Raw genomic sequence first — 21,061 nt, 5'->3', positions numbered from 1 at the left:
TGAGAAATAGTGAGTGTGGTACTCACGGCTCTGCCTGGAGGCTCCTGTCTTCAGCCACGTAGTTAGAAGGAATGTAGCCCTGCAGCTGCTGGCCGGAGCTGTCGGCCCTTTTCTCCAAGTGCCTGGCCAGCCACCAGCCCTCGTGGGACTTGTCCAGGACTTGGAGCTTGTCACCCGCGTGGAAGCTCAGGTCCTCGGCCGTCCGAGCCTGGTAATCAAATAGAGCCACAAAGAACTGGCCCTGGCTTCTCTCGGGCTCTGGAGCCGGCGGCCGGGGAGGCTCAGGAGGGCAGTCAGCCCATGGGTTCTGAATCACCCCGGGCTTGTCCGCCTCCTCAGACCACCAGCAGTGGGGACAACGATTCAGGTAGGTCCGGAGCCTCAGGCAGAGGTTACCCATGGCGCCCCCGGGGGGAGTGGGGGAGAGGGGCTTCTCCCTCTCCCCTCACTCTCTGCAGATCCACTTTCTCTTCCTCCACCCGGAAACTTTGCGATCGGCAGCAATCCTGCCGGCTCTGGGAGACTGTACAAAGCCCCGTTCACAGCCGTCTGGCCAACCTGCTTGCAGAGACTCACCGGCTCCCTTTCTGTGGCCCCAGGGCAAAACCGGGTGGAAGGTGGGCAGCTGATCGATGGGAAGGTTTCTCAGGATTCCCACCACAAAAAGAAATTTGAGAACGCTTTATTTAGACAAACGCCTGAGAACAGAAAAGAGGCATCTTGGTTCTTATCCAAGGAAAAAGTTACCAAGAGAAACAGGTGAACTCCAAGTAAGTCTGTCTCCACGTCTTGCCTTTGCCAGCAGCTCTCTCCCCGCCTCAAGTCCGTCTCAGAGGTTTGACCAGTCCTGACCCTCACTGCTCTTTCTTCTCTGCTAATGACTAACCACCCAGCCCAGGCTATTGCCTTTAACATCCTGAGCGATGAACAGACTGTAATAATTTCTTCTTACTTCCTGGTTCCTTTGTGCCTGGGATCTTAATGGGATTCCGGTCCCCTCTACTTCTCCCTTCTCCCACACCCAAGGGAGACCAGCGCCCTCACCAGGGAGCCAATTCTTGAAGCAGCTGCCAAAATCCTTACTCCTGGACAGACAAGTTAGCCCAAGGACTGTTTTGTGCTGCTGAGCTACCAGCACAGAAAATAAAGGCAGAGATAGGTCCTTTCATAAAGATGAGTAGGATTGTTTTGCCACCACTTAGGGAAATAGAAAGGAAAATTAAAGCATTTGTGTATTTGCTTCTAGACAAAAAGGCAATTGGGAAAGAGTCGTTGAGACCCTACCTTTTTTTTTTTTTATCACTGTGAATAGATTTTAATAGCCTCAAAATAAGTTCACAGTCTGGAAAAGTACAAGAGCAGATGACTAAAATGCTGAGAACTCAAAATGCTACATTTTCCCACAGAGACAATTTCCCATCCTTCGTGTACTATTTCTGAAACACGGGGGCACATACACACACACACACAGAAACTAGGTGACCAGTGGAGAGAAAGAGTACAAGGGTTGCATATGAACTGGTGTGGAGGCTCTTGCTGTTCAACTTTGACCTCTAAGCCTGCACTAGTTCTTGCTAACTTCATTGGCAGGAACTCAGAAACTAAGGAAGCCAAGATCTTGGACAGAGATTCCAATAGGCAGTGAGTTTTGTTCTACTTCCCCTGGTTCAGGACAGCTGTCTCACAGGTGGGTGCCCTGGATCCCAAGAAACCTAGGCAGAGAGTTTAGACAGATCAACACAAGGCCATTTTCACTAGCAGAGAACTCTGCCAACTTGTTTAGGCTGTGTCACTTATTTTTGTATAGGGCATTTATTTTAAAGTTTGTCTCCTAAAAACAATTTCTCTGAATGTTACTGGAGCCCTGAACCCCATCCAAACTCAGAATTTGTTCTTTGTCAAACAGCAAAGCATTTTTAGTAATCAGAATAACTGAATTCAAAAAAAAAGAGGAAAAAAGAAGAAGAAAAGAAAGAAAAGAGCTGTGGCCTTAGTCTCCCTTCCTATTTCCTTGTACCGAAATTGGGCATTCATGATGAACAGATCATTTGGTTAAAACAATATCTCATGTCATACTTCCAGATTTCTCCAATTGTCTTCAGAGTCAGATTGTGTGTGCATTTGTGTCTTAGTCGCTCAATTGTGTCTGACTCTTTGCAACCGCGTGGACTGTAGCCTATCAGGCTGTCTGTCCATGGAATTTTCCAGACAAGAATACTGGAGTGGATTGCCATTTCCAACTCCAGAGGATCTCCCTGACCTAAGGATTGAACCCATGTCTCCTACGTTGGCAGGTAGGTTCTTTACCACTGAGCCACCAGGGAAGCCCTCGGAGTCAGAGCAGAAGTACTAACTTGGCAGAAGAAAAAAGCCAAAATCCAAGCCAGGTTTGACTGCATTTTTATTTGTGATATGAGACCAAAAATATAATTCCAATATAAAACAGAAGAGAAAATAAAGAGTATATAATATTAAGAAGCCATAATAAAATTTTGTTCCAAACACAATGTAAATTGTAAAAAGTATAGAATTCTGTTAATGCTTCTAAATAGAAGCATAGATGTTAAAGTCTTTCTAGAGATAGCTAAGTGATCTAGAATATCTAGAATATGAAACATATGATCTAGAATATGAAATAAGATTTGGAAGCAACTAAAGAGATATATGGGCTCATATATAGAGAGATATATGGGCTTCCCAGGTAGTGCTAGTGGTAAAGAACCTGGCTGCCAATGCAGGAGATGTAAGAGAAGTAGGTTCCCAGGAGTCAGGAAGATACCCTGGAGGAGGGCATGGCAACCCACTCCAGTGTTCTTCCTGGAGAATCCCATGGACAGAAGAGCCTGGCAAGCTACAGTCCATAGGGTCACAAAGAGTCAGACACAACTGAAGTGACTTAGGACACAGGCATAGAAAGATTTATTCAAAACCGATTTCTAAGTGGAGCTTAAGACTTCAGAAATTTGAAGGTTCTAAATTCAAAGATGCCTTCATTATGATTTTGACAAGGCATTCCAGAAAAAGACAGAGTGGCAGACCTGCACAGCACAGTCACTGACCTGGTGAATGAAACTGAAAAAGAACTGGCCATCCAAAGATGTCAGGCGAGCAACGGCCTGAGAAACTTGAGGCAATGTGTGGGAAGAGAAAGAGCTTCCTTGTGTAGATAGTATCAGAATTCTACAGTCACCTGAGCTTGAAACCTTGCGGTCATTCTTTTACTCTTTCCTTGGTTTCTTTGAGCTAATCAGTCACTAAATTCTACTTGTCCGTCTTTTCATTTATTCTACATTTTTCATTCCTTCTGAATGACATTTGGGTATTGGATAAAACAAATATTCTTCCCTAGATTATTGCAGAGGCCTCCTAACAAATCTCCTTTCCTCCAGCTTAGCTCATCTTCCACCCCACTCCCAGAACAGTTATTGTGGTAGTAACAATGCCAGAGGCGATACAAGTACTAGTAAAAGTAGCTATCAGTTTTGAGGGCTTTCTCAGTGCCAGGCACTGTGCTAAGAATATTACAAATGGTGATTCGTTTAACTATCAGAAGAAAAAAAAAAAAAAACCCTACAAGGAAGGTAGTTTTTGTTGTTATGGTTGTTTTTTCTTTTCTTTTTTTAATGAAGAAGAAACTGAGGCAGAGAGGTTAAGTTACTTGCCCAAGGTCACACAGTCCCCAAGTAGCTGAACCACGAGTAACACCCTGGTCTCAATCTGGCTCCAGCCCTGAAATTTTAACTCCTTTGTTTCAATGACTCTTTGCCTGCATGCTTTGTCGCTAAGTCGTGTTGAACTCTTTGTGACCCCATGGACTATAGCCCACCAAAGTCCTCTGTCCATGGAATTTTCCAGGCAAGAATACTGGCGTGGGTTCCCATTTCCTCCTCCAGGGAATCTTTCTGACCCAGGGATTGAACACACGTCTCCTGCGTCTCGGTGTCTCCTGCATTGGCAGGCAAATTCTTTACCACTGAGCCACCTGGGAAGCCCCTTCAGTGACTCTTTAAAAGGCTAATATTCTTCTTTGTAAACTCCTATCCCAAAACATGTTTGGAATAGAATCTAATGTCTTTAGCAGGACACACAAGATTCTGGTAATTTTTTGGACCTCACAGTCCTTTGCTCCCGCACAGACACACTGTGATCAGGTTCACCAAGCCACCAGCTGCCCCTGAGGTCCTGGGTCCTCTTTCCTGCTGCATCTTTGCTCCCTCTCCTATCTGCTTCCCTGGTGACTTTTCCAGGCAGGTTAAAGTAGCATCTTCTCTGCCATAATAGATTAGAGGACCCTACTCTCTGTGCCCTTAAAACCTGACACACACACTTCTACTTGATCCCCTATTAAATTCCACTTGATTTCCTTACTTGTTTGCATTCCCCAAGGGAATAAAATTTCCTTCTCTGAATCCTCAGTGCCTTATACAATGTCCAGTAGGTAAGTAGTAAATTTTCAGTAAGTATTTGTAGAAAGAAAGGAGGGAAGGAAAGAAGAAAGAGGGAGGACGGGAGAGAAGGGAGGGAAGAGGGGTCGGGGAGAGGGGAGGGTAAAGAAGGAAGGAAGGAGAGAAGGCCGAGGAAGGAGCCAGTGTGGTAAGATAAACACTCTGACAGAGTGTGGAAAGAGCTGGGAGCAGGAAAGTTAGTGACTTTCTGTCTATTGCCTGTTAGTCCCCTCCTTTCCGTGCATTGTTTCCCAAATGTTAGAGTCCTTTGCTAGCCGCTTAAACCAGTTTTCCTTTCCACAACCAGTCTCTTCTCATCCTTACGGCACACTGCCACCACATCAGTCTTCTTAAATCACTCTCCTGCACAATAACCTTCAACAGTTCCTCATTGCCTGGAAAATACGGCTTGGAATTCAAGACCAAAGAATTTGTTCTTTATTCGGTCTTTATCAGATGTACTCTTTCAATATCTGCCTTCTATTACTGCCTTAGATTAACCCTCCTACTCAGCCAAATAGACTTACTGTATCTCCAATAGGTCTCAAGCATTCCCATCTCTGATCCTGTTTCCATTCTTTTGCTTGGTGTTCCTTCCCTTCTCAGCAGACTCCTGCCTGCATTTTGAGGCCTGAATAAAAACCCCATACCTCCTTTGGAATTACTTTGTCCATTTCTGCCAAAATAATTTTTCTCTCCCTTGATTTTTTTCTAGCTCATACAACCCCACATCTAACGCACACAGAACGTTAAATGAATTTAGCTATGCTCCTATATCTGATTTGTTAAGCACTGAATAGCTGAAAATCCCACAGCTACTCAGTTCTGTACCAGGACAAATTAATGATCTCCAGCTCCTGCTAAGCCCTTATTACCATTCTTTTATGTGCCAGTCCACTAAGATGTGGTTCTTGTCATTTTTTCATAGCACTATTCCAAATCGTCCCCCTTACTTCTCAGACTGTCTGCAAATATCCTTTTCTCTAGTGATGAACTTATCACCAAAATTCACAGAAATTCCAAATCTCTTCAACATTAACAGATTCAGTGTCCTTCTCTTGCATCAAAAAGATATATCTACATCTGCAAATCCCCACACCTTCTTTCCTTTTGAGACAAAAACATCTACTTGCCGACCCAGGGTCCAGTTTCTTCCTCCTACTAACAGAACCTTACTTTTACAGAAGTGAAATGCTGGAGACTACATTTCTCACCCTTCCTTACAACCAGAAGTGGTCAGTACTTAGGGCTGGTTCATGTTGTTGTACAGCAGAAACCAATACAACATTGTAAAGCAATTATCCTCCAGTTAAAATTAGAAAAGAAAGTAAGCAAAAGGCATTGGTTGGAGTTTCTGGAAAATCCCTTAAGAAAACAGACTCAGCTGGAGAATCTACTCTTTTTTCCTTCCCTCTCTTCTTTTTCCTCTTGTCTGAAACTCAGTTGAGTTGAGATGGCTAGAGCTCCAGCAGACATCCTGATTATTAGAAGCCAACATGGACTCAAAAATGAAAAAAAAAAAAAGATGCCAGATGGACTCCAATTTTTGCAAAGGGAAAATGTTTCACTTATAGCCGCACTTGTGCATGAGTGCATGTTCAATCACTAAGTGGGGTCCAGCTCTTTTGTGACCCCATGCACTGTAGCCTGCCAGTCTCCTCTGTCCACGGAATTTCCCAGGCAAAAACAGTGGAGTGGGTTGCCACTTTCTACTTCAGGGGATCTTCCCAACCTAGGGATCAAACCTGCATCTCCTGCATTGGAAGATGGCTTCTTTACCACTGGGCCACCTTGGATTGAAGCACTTAGGGGAATATCAAAGCCAAACCTGTATTTTAGAATTAGTTGAAACAAGGTAAAACTGTTGAAGGATATGAATTTTGAGGGACATACTAGATCCTTACTGTAGCTAAGGCATCCTTCCTGACCAATGACAATAGACTACTTTATCATAGGCAAATGCTGAACTCAATTTGACCTATCCAGAGTTTTCAAGGGTATAACCAGGAAACTCCATTTCTAACACTCCAGAAACCACCATTTTCCCCCTCAGTAAACTATGCAGTGAATTGCTTTACTGATATGAATTCTCTTACCTGCAAGTACATCAATTTAGCTTCAGAGACAAAGTTTTTAAAAATTTTAATTAAAGAAAGGTAAAACCTATTTAAAGATCTTTGTTTTGTTCTTGGCACTATCAAGGACTTGAAATAGACATAATATGTCTAGATTTCAGCATGATACTAACCAAATATTCTAGAGATATCTGTTAAGAGGTAATGAATTTTCTTTCTTTCTTTAATTTTTTGGGTGGTACCACTTGGCATGTAGGATCTTAGTTTCCTGACCAGGGGTCGAGCCTGCAGGGGAAGCACAGTCTTAACCACTGGCCCACCAATGGAAGTTCTACCTGCTTTCAAAAAGGAGTTAATATTCTCATATATACAATCTCCTGGAAGCAGCTGATAAGCCTTTTCTAAGATGGAGATAGATTTGCATGGTTCACTCAGGTGGTTTGCCCTTCCCTGTTAAACAAACACTTCATTAATCAAGGTTCTCATTTATCTAGCAGCACAGTTATTTTAGTAATCTTCAGGACTCTCTCTAGTCTGTTAGCAACCATCACAATTTCCCCAAATGATAAAAAATGAAAACACCTAGAAGTCTTGTTTGTTCATTTGTTTGCTTTTTCCTTAACCCCTTCTGTTATTTTGACAAACTTGAAATAGAAAATTTCTGCCTGGATAGACAGAGCATGAGCATGTATAGTATTAAAGTATGCTTCCTACTGTTAATCTTATAAGTTTCTTGACTAATTCCAAACTTCATGTGCAAAATAAGATTAGCAGAGCCATGCCTCTGTTGGGGTTTAACTCCTGTCAAAAGATTAATTCTTAATCAACATTGGTAGGAAGAAGATTTTTCTAGTGTACATCAGATAACAGTGAAGTTAGATAGAATCACAACTGGCTGCAGAAATGAACCCAAATGTCACTGCTTGTCAATCAGTGTCACTTGGGTGGAGGGCTCCGGTGTACTGTCACAGGGAGGCAGCATGGCTTGTGGGTGAGATTTCCTGTTCCCTTGGCACTCTGGCTGTGTGATCTTAGATAAATTATTGACTGCTGAACCTCAGTTTCTTCTGTAAAACGCTGACAATTCCTAAACAGTAATGTTTACTCTATAAAGTTATAAGAATTAAATGTGGAAATACAGTAAAATATTTATCCCACTGTCCATGACACAAAGGTGTCCAATAAATATTAGTCATTATTGTGAAAATATGAACTGGGCCACCTCTGGGTACCCAGAGGTGCCCTCTCCTTGTACTACTGAAAGTGACTAAGGAAAGCGTCACATTTCCAACTCACTTCCCACTTCAAACAAAAGCAAAAGGCAGGCTACATATCCAGTTTCAAAAGCATTGCTACATACATAGCCAAAACTATTGGTCTGTGAGCATATGAAGGAAACAGATTGCATGGGAAAACATCCTTTAAAATCTCTGATTTTCCCCAGAAATTCTCTCCATATGGCTACTATCCCACCCATCATTTCTTAGTTCTCACCCTCCCCAACTGCATCCCTCTACTCATCTCTCATCATTTTTTCATTTGCAATTTTCTTTCAGGAAAATAACAATTTATAAGTCTGTGTGAACTAAAATTAAAATTACACCTGCATCGCCCAAGTAGATCAACTGAAATACGTTTCCATCTTATATTTTGTGTTAAGCTTGATGTTAAAAGACACCAAAATACCAAATTTTACTATAAAGTTTTAAATGATAAAATAATGTTACAGAAACACTAGAATGCCTTTGTTCACGTCTGATATGTCCTAGCCCCATGAATGGGGTGGAGGAGTCTCTTCTTGCTCTTGCTTTCAATACCGAAGGGCCTCTGAAAAGCCTGAGAATGGGTCTGTATGAGCCATGTAAGTTAACAGAGTCATTAGTAAATAGATTGTGTGTGTGTGTGCCCATGCACACACACACCACAATATTTCTGTTAATGAGATAGATTGAAACCTACAGAAATCTATCTGAGATTAGCATGTGGGAAAAGGAGGCATTTAGAAAAAGTGATATCTAAACTGAAACTTGAAGAAAGAATAAGAGTTACTCAAGAGTTTCATAAGAGTTATATAGGAGTTTCTTATTCTTGAAGAAAGAATAAGTGAATAAGTGAAACAAGAATACGTGAAAGGGGGAGTGAAAGATGGAAAGTGTGCCAGGTGGAAGGAAAGCAAGCACAGAGATCCAGAGGAAACAGAAGAACTGGTGTGCTTTGAAAACTAAAGGCTACCCTCACTTGACATTTCCAGATCTTATCCAGGTCCAGAGAAGTCTCAACTCTGCTTAACTTCTCACATCAAACAAGAAAGGACTCAGGCTGAGGGACCTGTAGATGGTCAAGGGAAATTGGCTGGGCTTTGGACTTCCTTCCGTCCCTCTCACCTCTGACACAAAGCATAACTGAACCGGCATCAACATTCACGAATTTGATCTAGCCTGCCTGCTCCTCAGACTTGAATCTGCTTGTGTAAAAACATAAATTCTGATTCCGTAGATCTGGGATGAGGCCTGGGGATCTGCATTTCTAAAGAGGCCCCAGAGGATGCCGTCACTGCTGATTTCTAGACCACAGTTTGTGTAGCAGAAATTTAGTGACAACTCTCAGCTTGATTCTCTGAGCAGGACACCAGCAAATAAATGTTCAGTTGGCAATTAGTTACCTTTGAAAGTAATGCTATTGTCTAGTCTCTTAGATTTTTTCTTTTATCCTGAAAGAGGTTTTAAAGACCATTTAGTCCAGTTACCTCAATGTTGTTGTTTTCTTAAATTTATTCAATTTATTTTATTTTGGCTGCACTGCATCTTCTTTGCTGCACAAAGGCTTTCTCTAGTTGCGGTGAGCGGCCACTACTCTCTAGTTTTGGTGCCTGGGCTTCTCATTGCAGTGAGTGCTCTTGTTGCCGGCTCTAGGGTGCACAAGCCTCAGTAGTTTTGCCTTAGTTGCCTCTTGGTATGTGGGATTTTCCTGGTCCAGGGATCAAACCCATGTCCCTGACTGCTTTGGCAGGCAGAGTCTTAACCACCAGACCACTAAGGAAGCCCCAGTTACCTCATTTTTAGAATGAAGGAAACAGCTCAGAAATCAGAATTGACTTGCTTCAGGTCACTGAGATACTATCGATGATAAAGTTAAGAATATCCAGCATTCTTGCCCTGGAGGATCCTTCCTTTCCACTGCTTAGAATTCTGCTTCAAGAAGTTCAGTCAAAAGAGGATTCCATACAATCTTTGGTTGTCATAGTTGGGGGAAGAGGAATCTAGAAGTAGAAGATGAAGAGACCAAGGATAATTTTGATGTGGCCTCTCCAAGACCCCAGAACCAGGTTATGCTAGCTTCAGGACAGGGCTCCAATCTCCTGATTTTCAGTCTGAACAACTAATGTTGTATCCTTCTAATTATGGTGTCTGGACTTTCCATGTGACTCAGCAGTAAAGAATCCACCTGCCAAGCAGGATACATGGGTTTGATCCTTGGGTCTGGAAGATTTCCTCAAGAAGGAGATGGCAACCCACTCCAGTATTCTTACCTAGGAAATCCCACGGACTGAGGGCTTGGTGGGCTATAGTCCATGAGGTTGCAAAGAGTCAGACACAGCATAGTGACTGAACAAGAACAACAACAACAGTTATGGTGTCCCTGAATCATTTAACCTGAACCCAGGTTTCCCTTTCTTACAATGATGCATTTATGACAACAATAAGTCCCAATAGTACTTTTTTTTAGCATTCTTAGCACTTGCAAAAATTTTTTCACAAAATCCTAACCCAAAGGGTGAAAAGAATATTATCATATGTCCAACAGGCATTCTCCAATTAAAAGAGATTATATTAGGTTTATTTCTGCTATTCATTATCAACAATAACAAATGTACTGCTTCTTACTTATACATACATGATTTTATATAAACACAAAGAAAATATTATTAAATACACTAAACTTCCTAGATTTAGAATTTTCCAATGTCCATGCCAAGTAATTGGGCAGACCTTCAAGAATTTCCTGTTCAACCAGGCCTTTTTTTGTCTCTCAATAAATAGGTAGTATATTTGGCATTCTTTATTTTGATACTGAACCATATTTAGATTTCCACTGCTTACATAAGTGGTTATTATCTAATTGTCTCATTTTTAAGCATTTCTTTTCCTTTGATTTAAAAGAAAAGCAAATCTCATTATTTTCATAAATTCCTACTATTTAAAGTCAAGGTTAAGGAAATATTTGGGTTGACTTCAGATAAATAACTCTAATAAATTTTCAAAAATAACAAAAGACTCTTTAGGATGGTTAGATTTTTTTTAAACTCCTGGCATTTTAATAACTAAGCTCATAATAATGATGTTTTAGCAACATTTATATCGAAAATCTCTTGTTAAACCATATAACATGTAGAAGTGCATATGGCACAATGATTTACAGAGTTGTATTTGGTGTAATTGCTGTCCTGTACCTTGAAAGATGGTTGATCATCTTGGAAATGTAACCAAGTCTCAATATTTATGTTCCTTGGAGAATTATCAAGGAAAGTATATTCAGCATATAATAAAAGGCTATTAGAAGGTAGTTTGCATTTCCTCAGTTGAAGTTAAACTACAAGTCACGTCTTGACCCTCATGTACAGAGTGATACATGCATTTGCTTCATGTTAACATGGAAAACCTATAATCTGTGTGCTATATTCATCTTTAGAAAAAAGGATTCATTGTACTGTGGTTGATTGAACACATTTTTGTTGTTGTTTGCAACCCCATGGACAGTAGCCCACCAGGCTCCTTTGTACACATTTTTACATCTCCCCAGTTAAGAGAAATTCAGAATATCAAAACTTAAAATAGTACATATGAACTGAGAGGCAAATCCATGCTACAAACCTAGCCCCAACTGTATAGAATGTGACAAACCTCCCTCTTGTCACTCTCTATTTTGTCCTCCAGCGGAGGTAGGTCTCCAGCCACTAGAAGTCATCTGTTAAAGTTCCATTGCCCAGTTGTGTCCAATGCAATTGGAATTTTGTTCAATTACCGAAACACTCATCTACTAGCCTATCAGAAGCAATTGTGTGTAACACTTATGCCTTAGAAAATTAAACCATATGTTACTAATAGACTGACTGAAGAAAGCACACTCTAGTGACTGCTATATAACAGTGGCTTATGTATTGACAGTTATTTACTTCAGTCATCCTCAGGGCTTATCTCCTTTGCTTCTCTGAGTCAATGAAGGTTACTGAGCTCCTATCGTGTCAGGCACTGGGTTAGTGCTTGGGGATATAAAATAAGTCAAGCATTGTTTTTCCTGTGTAAGGACATTATTTGGCTTCCCAGGTGGTGCTAGTGGTAAAGAACCCACCTGCCAATGCAGGAGAAGAGAGAAACAGGTTCAATCCCTGGGTCAGGAAGATCCCTTGGAGGAAGGAATGGCTACTCACACCAGTATTCTTGCCTAGAGAATCCCTTGGACGGAGGAGCCTGATGGGCTACAGTCCACGGGGTTGCAAAGAGTCAGACATGACTGAAGTGACTTAGCACACATGCAAGGACATTATTACAAACCAAATACTGACCAGATAAATACTGTCAATACAAAGGGAGATACAAGTCTAAATAAGGTATATATTTGTTTGGAGGTAATGTCTCTCTCTCTGACTTCCTCATGAGTTTTTTTCTTTTATAATATATTCAGTAGATAATCATTGAACATCACCTACTAGGTATTAGGCATGGTGCTTGCTCTTGAGATTATATTAATAGATATGAAAAGAGATACAGCCCATAACCTATATAGAATATATAAACCAGGGCAGGAGACAACACGACACAAATAGTTGCAGAAATAATCACTACTTGTTAAGGACTATGAAGCAGAAGTACCAAGCTCTATAAGAAGACTGTTGTACTTTATTATACAGAAGTCCTTAGATCCATACTTCTTGTATCTTTGTATCATTCATAGCGTTTGGCAAAATAGATTGAAAAAGTTGACACTCAAATGAATATTTGTTGAGTGATTGAGCCTTTCATTTGAGAACTAGATCAGAAAACATTGCTCCTTAAAAAATGAAAATATTAATCAAAATAACTAGATGTAGTGTTTATTATTGCGGTTAAAAGATATTTCTAGGTTTTCTCTTCCAAGTACATAGTAGAATTGTACTTTTCTATGACCAACCTAGATAGTATATTGAAAAGCAGAGACATTACTTTGCTAACCAAGGTCCGTCTAGTCAAGGCTATGGTTTTTCCGGTGGTCATGTATGGATGTGAGAGTTGGACTGTGAAGAAAGCTGATCGCCGAAGAATTGATGCTTTTGAACTGTGGTGTTGGAGAAGACTCTTGAGAGTCCCTTGGACTGCAAGGAGATCCAACCAGTCCATTCTAAAGGAGATCAATCCTGAGTGTTCATTGGAAGGACAGATGCTAAAGCTGAAACTGCAATACTTTGGCCACTTCATGCGACAAGTTGACTCACTGGAAAAGACTCTGATGCTGGGGAAGGTTGGGGGCGGGAGGAGACAGGGACAACAGAGAATGAGATGGCTGGATGGCGTCGCCGACTCTGTGGACATGAGTTTGAGTGAACTCCGGGAGTTGGTGATGGACAGGGAGGCCTGGCGTGCTGTGGTTCATGGGGTCGCAAAGAGTCGGTCACGACTGAGCGACTGAACTGAACTGAACTGATCCTGTTGAAGGTAAGCATGACCAATGGCTTGCTTTGACCAATGAAATGTTATTAGAACTAGTATGTATCACTTCCAAGTAGAAGCCTGTAAGAGGAAGAGTGCAATTAACTACATTTCCTTCCCTACCATGACAACAATGTTGCAGACGAAAGGTTATTAGCCTGCATCCCTGAGTGAGCAAAACATGGAAAGGATCCTCACTTACCAGACAGATACATATAACCTAAAGGAGAAATAATCTTGGTTGTTTTAAGCCTCAGAGATTTTAAGTATTGTTTCTTGCAGACCTTAACCTAACTCTAACTGACTGATAATGCAGATAAAGTTAGACCTCTGTGGAAATTGTACCAGGGAGTTGGTCTGTGGGAGACATCTAGAAGAACATAAAATAAACCTCTGGTAGGATTATAGTGATTCTCAAATCTCAACAAAAAACTGAGGGTGCTCCCTGAAAAAGGAAGTAGCCCTTTGAAATAGATTGCAGTAAATGTAATATGTTTGTCATGAGGAAATTTGTTAGGTAATTATGACGGGTTTTCTGTGTATGTTACTGATAAGAAGAACTGAAAGAGAGGAGTATACAAAAATAATATTTTAGTGTGTCTCTACTGTGTGTACTCTACTTTTAGTTATCAGTTATAATTACAGAATTTTGGAAAGAATGAGAAAGGCTCCCATTCTAGAACATATTAGAGTGAAGTCTCATCTTTTTTATAACAATTTCCTTTTCTAGATTCTGTGTTCAGTAAGCAGTTTTCTTTGTGTGGGACTCCTGAATGTACCTTACTAGTTTCACCAAGTATACCTTTAATTTGGAGTTAAAATTTTGACGTGTGTTCCATAAGTCATTCTCCCGTGAATATGGCTAACTAGGATATATTTTATAAATTTAATCATTTGGAGTAAATTGATTTTTTTGAAGTTTCTAAATATATATTATTGAGAACCAGGCCCTGCATCAGCATTGACTCTACTAGGGTATTGATGCTCCAAGACACTCATTCTGATATGGCTGCCATGGGTGATGGGAGATAGCGTTGTCGGTGTCTTAACTAAATAGCAGCTATGGCTGGGAAGAGTTATGTATGTTGAAGTTATAAGAAATTAAAAAAATATTTAAAATAGTAATTTTGGTCTTAAAGTTAGACATGATACAGAAGTCAGTAAAATGTTGAATTGCTAAAACAGCAGCAGATAGCTCTCCTTGCTGTCATAACATATGAGGCAGAAATTTTTTTAAATAATCTTTCCGAAATGGACTGTCTTTTAACATTGAATGTATTTTTTGCCATTTGTAAAATACTACCATTATGAATATTTTGAGAATTGTTATTAATATGTGTTTTGTTAAAAGGTTTTACTTCTCTATTTTACATAATTCATAAGCTTAACCAAAAACTTAAGTAAAATTTTATTATGCTGAAAATCCCATTTTCTTCCAACTAAATGTAAGAAGGGGGCAAGAATTCATGAAACAGAAATTTGATGCAATGATCCTGACTATAGAAATATCTATTCTCTTAAGCAATGAGTTTCTTTGTTACTCTTAAGTAATGACAAATGTCCCTTTTAAACTAGATAAATTTCAATGGAAGAAAAATCATGGTCAATGATTTAGAAAACCTTAACTGTAAATAAAGAGATGAATTGAACTTAACAGGAAACAAAATGCGTCAATACAATAATAAAAATAAATTTAGCAGAAGTCATTGTTGAAAACATTAAATAACAAAACACTAAACTTATTAAAGGTGAAATAGGAAATGGCAGATAACTGATCATTATTTTAAAACTCTTCCAAGAAGACACTACAGTCTATGGCTTATTTTCCTTTATGTATAATACTATGTAGGAAACAATTTTTCAATTCATTCAATAATATTTATACTGCACTTCTCCATTTAAATGTGTTCATAAATATTAATGAATTCCCACAACAACACTGTGAGATAGCTAAGAATTATCCAGATTTGACAGACTGAGAGCTTAAAATGATGTTTGGCTATGATGCCAAGGACTGCTGAGGGAATTAATAAGAGAGCTGACAACAAAGTCCAAAATCCTGGCTCCTGGCGGCTGCTAGGGCAAAGGAGGCTGTCAGAGAATTTCTTGTTCTGTCCTGACCCCTATTCTCCAGAGACACAAAAGTCAAAAGCACCTGCTCCTTTGTTACCCCTGCATGGTCTGTGAAGCCATCACATATGCTTCTCTATCACCTAGCTCCTGCTGTTTCACAGACTTAGATATCTTGCATCTTCCTAGAAAATATTAAGAAAAATTTAAAACCCACAATTCAGAGACCTGCTAAAGACTCAAGAAGTCCTCAATGAGTCCAAATGAGGAGCATCTACCTAGAGCTTAAAATGGAACATCAGTACATTCTGCAGAGCTAAAACCAGTCTTACCTGGACTGACTCATCTGAATTCCGTTAATGTTAGGGAAATGTGATTTGTATGCAGGTGCTGACTAATTACCCCAGTTTACCAAAGACTGAGGATCTCCTGGTACAAAAGGCTTTCTGTATTAGAATGAGGAGGTCCCAGCCTAATCCATATAGTTGATGATGACCTTGCTGCTGCTGCTGCTAAGTTACGTCAGTCGTGTCCGACTCTTTGCAACCCCATGGACTGCAGCCTACCAGGCTCCTCCGTCCATGGGAGTTTCCAGGCAAGAGTACTGGAGTGGGTCACCAGTGCCTTCTCCGATGATGACCTTCCCTCTAGGTAATAAAATATAATGGTACTTCTTTATTTTATGTGACAAAATGAATTTAACAAGTTACTTTACTTCTGCAGGTAATCAGATATACATGGGACAAAACTAAATTTGAGCAAAAATTTTAAAATTATTTCTTAAATACTTTTTAAAAATTGCATTATGGTCAAATGTTCATAAATAGCAAAATTTCACATATAGTAATCAAATTGCCATGGAGATCATCAGTAGACATAAAATCCATTTTGAAAACTTGCCTTGATTCTTTCCTTGCCCAAAAGTCAAACTGAAGAGATCTAACTCCCCTTGTCTCATCCCAAGGCTTTTTCTCATCTTTGGTTCTCAATTGCCTTACATCAGAGCACTATTCAGGGACATAAGAAACTTACTACTGCTCTCCAAGGACACAAAAAAATCAGAGTGATTGTCCCAAATTATCCATCTTGGCTCCCCCTGTCATCTTGTGAGGTGAGGTCTTCTCTGGTTACAACCTGGAAAGCAAAGGATGCTCCCTGCAGTGGGAGCCCCCACCATCCTCTCTCTTGTGAGTGCTCAGCTAGAAGAGGAGCAGAGATCAGACTAATTTCAATCACCCATGGGGTTCTCAGCTCTTGCCAGTTCCCTCAGTTTCTCTTCTTCCACCTGCTTGTTGAACTGTCTCTCACCTTTGGGGAGAAAATCTGGCTCTTCTATCGTCATGAATTCACTTGTGGATGAAATAGATGAAATAGACTGCTAGGTCACCATGTTTTGTCTCTTCTATGACTACTTACCATCTATGTGATTATGAACAAGTTTGGGTTTTTTAAAATCTTGTTATGCCCAGTTCCTCATCTATAAAAATGAAGATAATTATAGTATCTACACCACAGGGTCACTGTGAAGATTACATGAGTTCATAGCTGTAAAATGCTTATAAAAATTTTTGACACAAAGTAAGCCCTTAATAGGACCCAGAGACCCCACAGAGACTGAGTCAGACCTGCCTTTGAGTGTTTGAGTATCTCTTGCAGAGGTATGGGTCAGCAGCGGCCTGCCAGAAGGGCACAGCAGACCTGGGTGTGGCATAGCCCTCTTGGAGGAGGTTGCCATTAACTCTACCATAGAGCCTTCAGATGGAGAAGGCAATGGCAACCCACTCCGGTACTCTTGCCTGGAAACTCCCATGGACGGAGGAGCCTGGTAGGCTGCAGTCCATGGGGTTGCAAAGAGTCAGACATGACTGAGCGACGTCATTTTCACTTTTCACTTTCATGTATTGGAGAAGGAAATGGCAACCCACTCCAGTATTCTTGCCTGGAGAATCCCAGGGATGGAGGAGCCTGGTGGGCTGTCGTCTATGGGGTCTCACAGAATCGGACACGACTGAAACGACTTAGCAGCAGCAGCAGCAGAGCCCTCAGAACTTACATAGGACTGGGGAAACAGACTCTTGGAGGTCTCAAACAAAACCTAGCCTCTTGATGAAAGTGAAAGAGGAGAGTGAAACAGTTGGCTTAAAACTCAACATTCAAAAAACTAAGATCATGTCATCTGGTACCATCACTTTAGGGCAGAAGGTGGGGAAACAGTGGAAACAGTGAACAGACTTTATTTTCTTGGGCTCCAAAATCACTGCAGATGGTGACTTCAGCCATGAAATTAAAAGACACTTGCTCCTTGGAAGAAAAGCTATGTCCAAACTAGACAGCATATTAAAAAGCAGAGACATTACTTTGCCAACAGAGGTCCATATAGTCAAACCTATGGTTTTTCCAGTAGTCATGTATGAATGTGAGAGTTGGACTCTAAAGAAAGCTGAGAGCCAAAGAATTGATGCTTTTGAACTATGGTGTTGAAGAAGACTCTTGAGAGTCCCTTGGACTGCAAGGAGATCCAACCAGTCCATCCTAAAGGAAATCAGTCCTGAATATTCATTGAAGGACTGACGCTAAAGCTAAAACTCTGATACTTTGGCCACCTGATGTGAAGAACTGGCTCATTTGAAAAGACACTGATGCTGGGAAAGATTGAAGTGGGGAGGAGAAGGGGATGACAGAGGATGAGATGGTTGGATGGCATCACCGACTCAATGGATATGAGTTTTGGCAAGCTCCGGGAGTTGGTGATGGACAGGGAGGCCTGAAGTACTGCAGTCCATGGGATACTGCAGAATCGGACATGACTGAGTGACTGAACTGAACTGAAGCCCTCAATGGTTAATAATATTATTTATTTTCTTGTGATTATTTAAATCCAAGTTTTAGAATTAGGAAGCTAATAACAACTCTTTTTTTCTCATCTCTTACCTCATACAAATTTGTAATTTGATTGGTAGGTAGGTTCACAGAGCTATTTCAGGATGATCTTTTAATAAGTTTATAATCTCCTCTCCTCTGGTTTAAATTGTGATTACCCCCTTACCTTCTTTCCTGCTTATTGTATTTATTTACACATTTCCTTGCTCATTGAACAAACATTTTTGACCACTTCCTATATTCCAGGGACTGTCCATGGAGAAAGCCAATGCTTCTTTCTTTCAGAGAAGATGGAGAATCACCTTTGCTTCACAGATCATAATGCAACCTGCCTGTCACAAGATTCCTTCCTTTTTTCTGGCCCTGCCAGATCAACGCATGCTCTTACAGCAGTTACACAAAGCTGAACACTGATGTGTCTTACAAGACAGTGTACCTTGGAAAATGAAAACTGGAGGAAGCGGTTTTTTGATCCAGGAATAGAGTGTCACATCTTCTGGATACCCTTAGTATCTTCCAGCAGGTATGAACATGACATGTCAGGATTTATTAGACAGAGGTATTTAACTTGTTTGCTAATATTATTGTTTATTCACAAGATTAATAACAATAGAACACTCCCATGTGGACAGCCTTGTTCTGCTTTTAATGCCCCTTGACCAATCTGGAAAAATGAGTGTAGCCAGCCTGGAGTCTGGTTATTGGATAGAGGAAAATTCATAAAGTTTAGGACACAGACTCCTAAAAGCAAATGTTGGTTATGGAATTTTTATAGTTCCAGGGTCTGTGTCAGGTATTTTAGTCCTCACAACTCAAGGTCAATGTTTGCTATTTCTCCGCTCACTGACAAGCCCTCCCCACCCACATGCAAGTGCCTTGTGTGTGTTCACACCCACACATCACAGAGAACAAGAGGAAGGACAGAGGTTACGTGTGTACCCAGAGACAGCGGCACTTTGTACCCTCCTTGGAGTACTGTCATATTTGTGGGTGAAAAAAAGAAAAAAGGAAAAAATGGACATGTTGTTTATAATGCCTACTTGGCTAATTTCCAGAAGAAATTAATAATAATAAATTATGCATATATTGACACTGCCACTGCAAGCCAAAAACAGAATTTATTCAACCATTCTCATTAAGAACTGTTGGCATGTCCAAATGACATTTTTAAAATATAGCTTGAAGAATAAGAATAAATTCTAGTGTATAAAAAAATACTATGTTCCAAGGGTCAACAGTCCTAATGAAGAGTTTAATGGGGAGTATTAGCTCAATATAGGCAGAATCTATTACAGAAACTAGAAAAATTCTGTGAACTTTACCATTAAATATATAAACCAAAGTTTCTAAAGTGAGTATTTTTCTACATGATGTACTGTTAAAAAGTAAGTGTGACTGGGGAAGTTAATTCTTAGGTTCTCAAAATGTTGGCGTAGGCTATTTTTACCCTGTGATAATTTATATAGCCTGCATCAGAGCTCTTGGTGCGCACAGTGAAGAGTCTATAGAAGGTCAAATAAAAAATTTGTGCCTGATACACTTATACTAGTATTTGACAGGACTAAAAATTAATGGCTGTCAGAACACTGCCTGAAACTGGCTCCAAGAGATTAAAATCTTTATTATAAATCTGTGAAATGTGAACCCTGATTTATTGATTACTGAGAACAGGGATTTAGAGTGTCAATGAAATATAGTGCCTCTTGCCTTCCAAGTAAAAGCTTCCTTGCACCCATTCAAAAATTCACAATGGATGAAGATGGAAATTAGGAAACGAAAATTCATTCACTCATTCAATGGGCATTATGTGCCAGGCTGTGTGCTACTAAGACACATAAAGATGAACAAGACGCAGTTCCCAGTCTGAAATAACTTACAGCTGATAGTGAGTGAGTGAGTGAGTGAAGTTGCTCAGTCGTGTCTGACTCTTTGCGACCCCATGGACCGTAGCATACCAGGCTCCTCGGTCCATGGGATTCTCCGGGCAAGAACACTGGAGTGGGTTGCCACTTCATTCTCCAAGCTGGTAGAGAAGTCTGACAGAAAAACAGTCAATGATGAAACAACCCTAAAGGAAAAATACTTAGTGTCCTTAGTATTGGGTAATGTGTGCCTTACACAAGCGGATTTCTTATTACTCAATTCCATTTCTATCTAGTGCTCCTATTATGAGGCAAAACTAGTTAATGTGGTAAAAATGACAAGAGCTTTTCTTTATGCTAACAAAAATGGTGAAAGGGTTAAGCAGCAGCAACCATCAAAAGACCAGAGAATTGCTCATTGTTTTCCTCATCCCTGATCCTGACATGCCTGGCCATGTTTTTAAAGGACTATAAACCACTTGTGAGTGGAAACTGTGGAAGGTGCGGTCTGGAAACCGACCCTGGCCAACAAGATGTGTTTGTGTTTCCACAAATCCCAATACCAGTTCTGGGCAGGTAGGTGTGAAGAATAGAGAAAGGAGGTTAAAAGCAACTCAAAAACAAAGATAGGGGAGATAATATATGATTTCCTTTTTGCTTCCTAACAAGTATTTAGATGACTAACCTGACTTTGCTTTATGATCCAGAAATTTAGAAATCTAAGCAAGAGTCCTTCTTCATTTATATCTTCTATTCTTGCTTTTAATAAGCAAATTAATAGAAATGTTAGAGAAAATTAATAAAATGAATCACTATGCTAAAGTTTTTCCATGACAGCAGATACCTTATGGTACACCTCCAATTTTTTCAAATGGTATTATAGCTTCATGTGTAAAGTTGGTTTCTTTAGATGGTGTACTTGGATCTTGCTTTTTGAACAAAACTAACAACTTTTAATTGGAGTCTTTAGATAATTTACATTTAATATAATTATCATTGGGGGAGAGTGGGAGGGAGGCTCAAGAGGGAGGAGATATATGTATACA

General features: G+C 40.2%; 2 protein-coding genes across 2 annotated transcripts in view; one reads left to right on the top strand and one right to left on the bottom strand.

The window, feature by feature from the left end:
- The window catches only part of FRK (fyn related Src family tyrosine kinase), a 98,173-nt gene extending 97,154 nt beyond the window's left edge, over nt 1-1,019 (bottom strand). Inside the window, exon 1 of the mRNA XM_055433370.2 lies at nt 27-1,019. Within this exon, the coding sequence (XP_055289345.2) occupies nt 27-400 (374 nt within the window). The 5' untranslated portion in view covers nt 401-1,019. The remainder of the gene's footprint in view (nt 1-26) is intronic.
- The window catches only part of NT5DC1 (5'-nucleotidase domain containing 1), a 145,911-nt gene continuing 125,088 nt past the window's right edge, over nt 239-21,061 (top strand). The window contains exon 1 of the mRNA XM_055433372.2: nt 239-367. The gene's annotated coding sequence lies outside the window, so the exon portion shown is untranslated. The remainder of the gene's footprint in view (nt 368-21,061) is intronic.

The sequence above is a fragment of the Moschus berezovskii genome, chromosome 10 (assembly GCF_049115385.1).
Source record: "Moschus berezovskii isolate FMDL1 chromosome 10, NW_MosBer_1.0, whole genome shotgun sequence".
NCBI lineage: Eukaryota > Metazoa > Chordata > Mammalia > Artiodactyla > Moschidae > Moschus > Moschus berezovskii.
The sequence above is the reverse complement of the archived record's forward strand: the minus strand, read 5'-3'. Positions and strand labels throughout refer to the sequence as shown.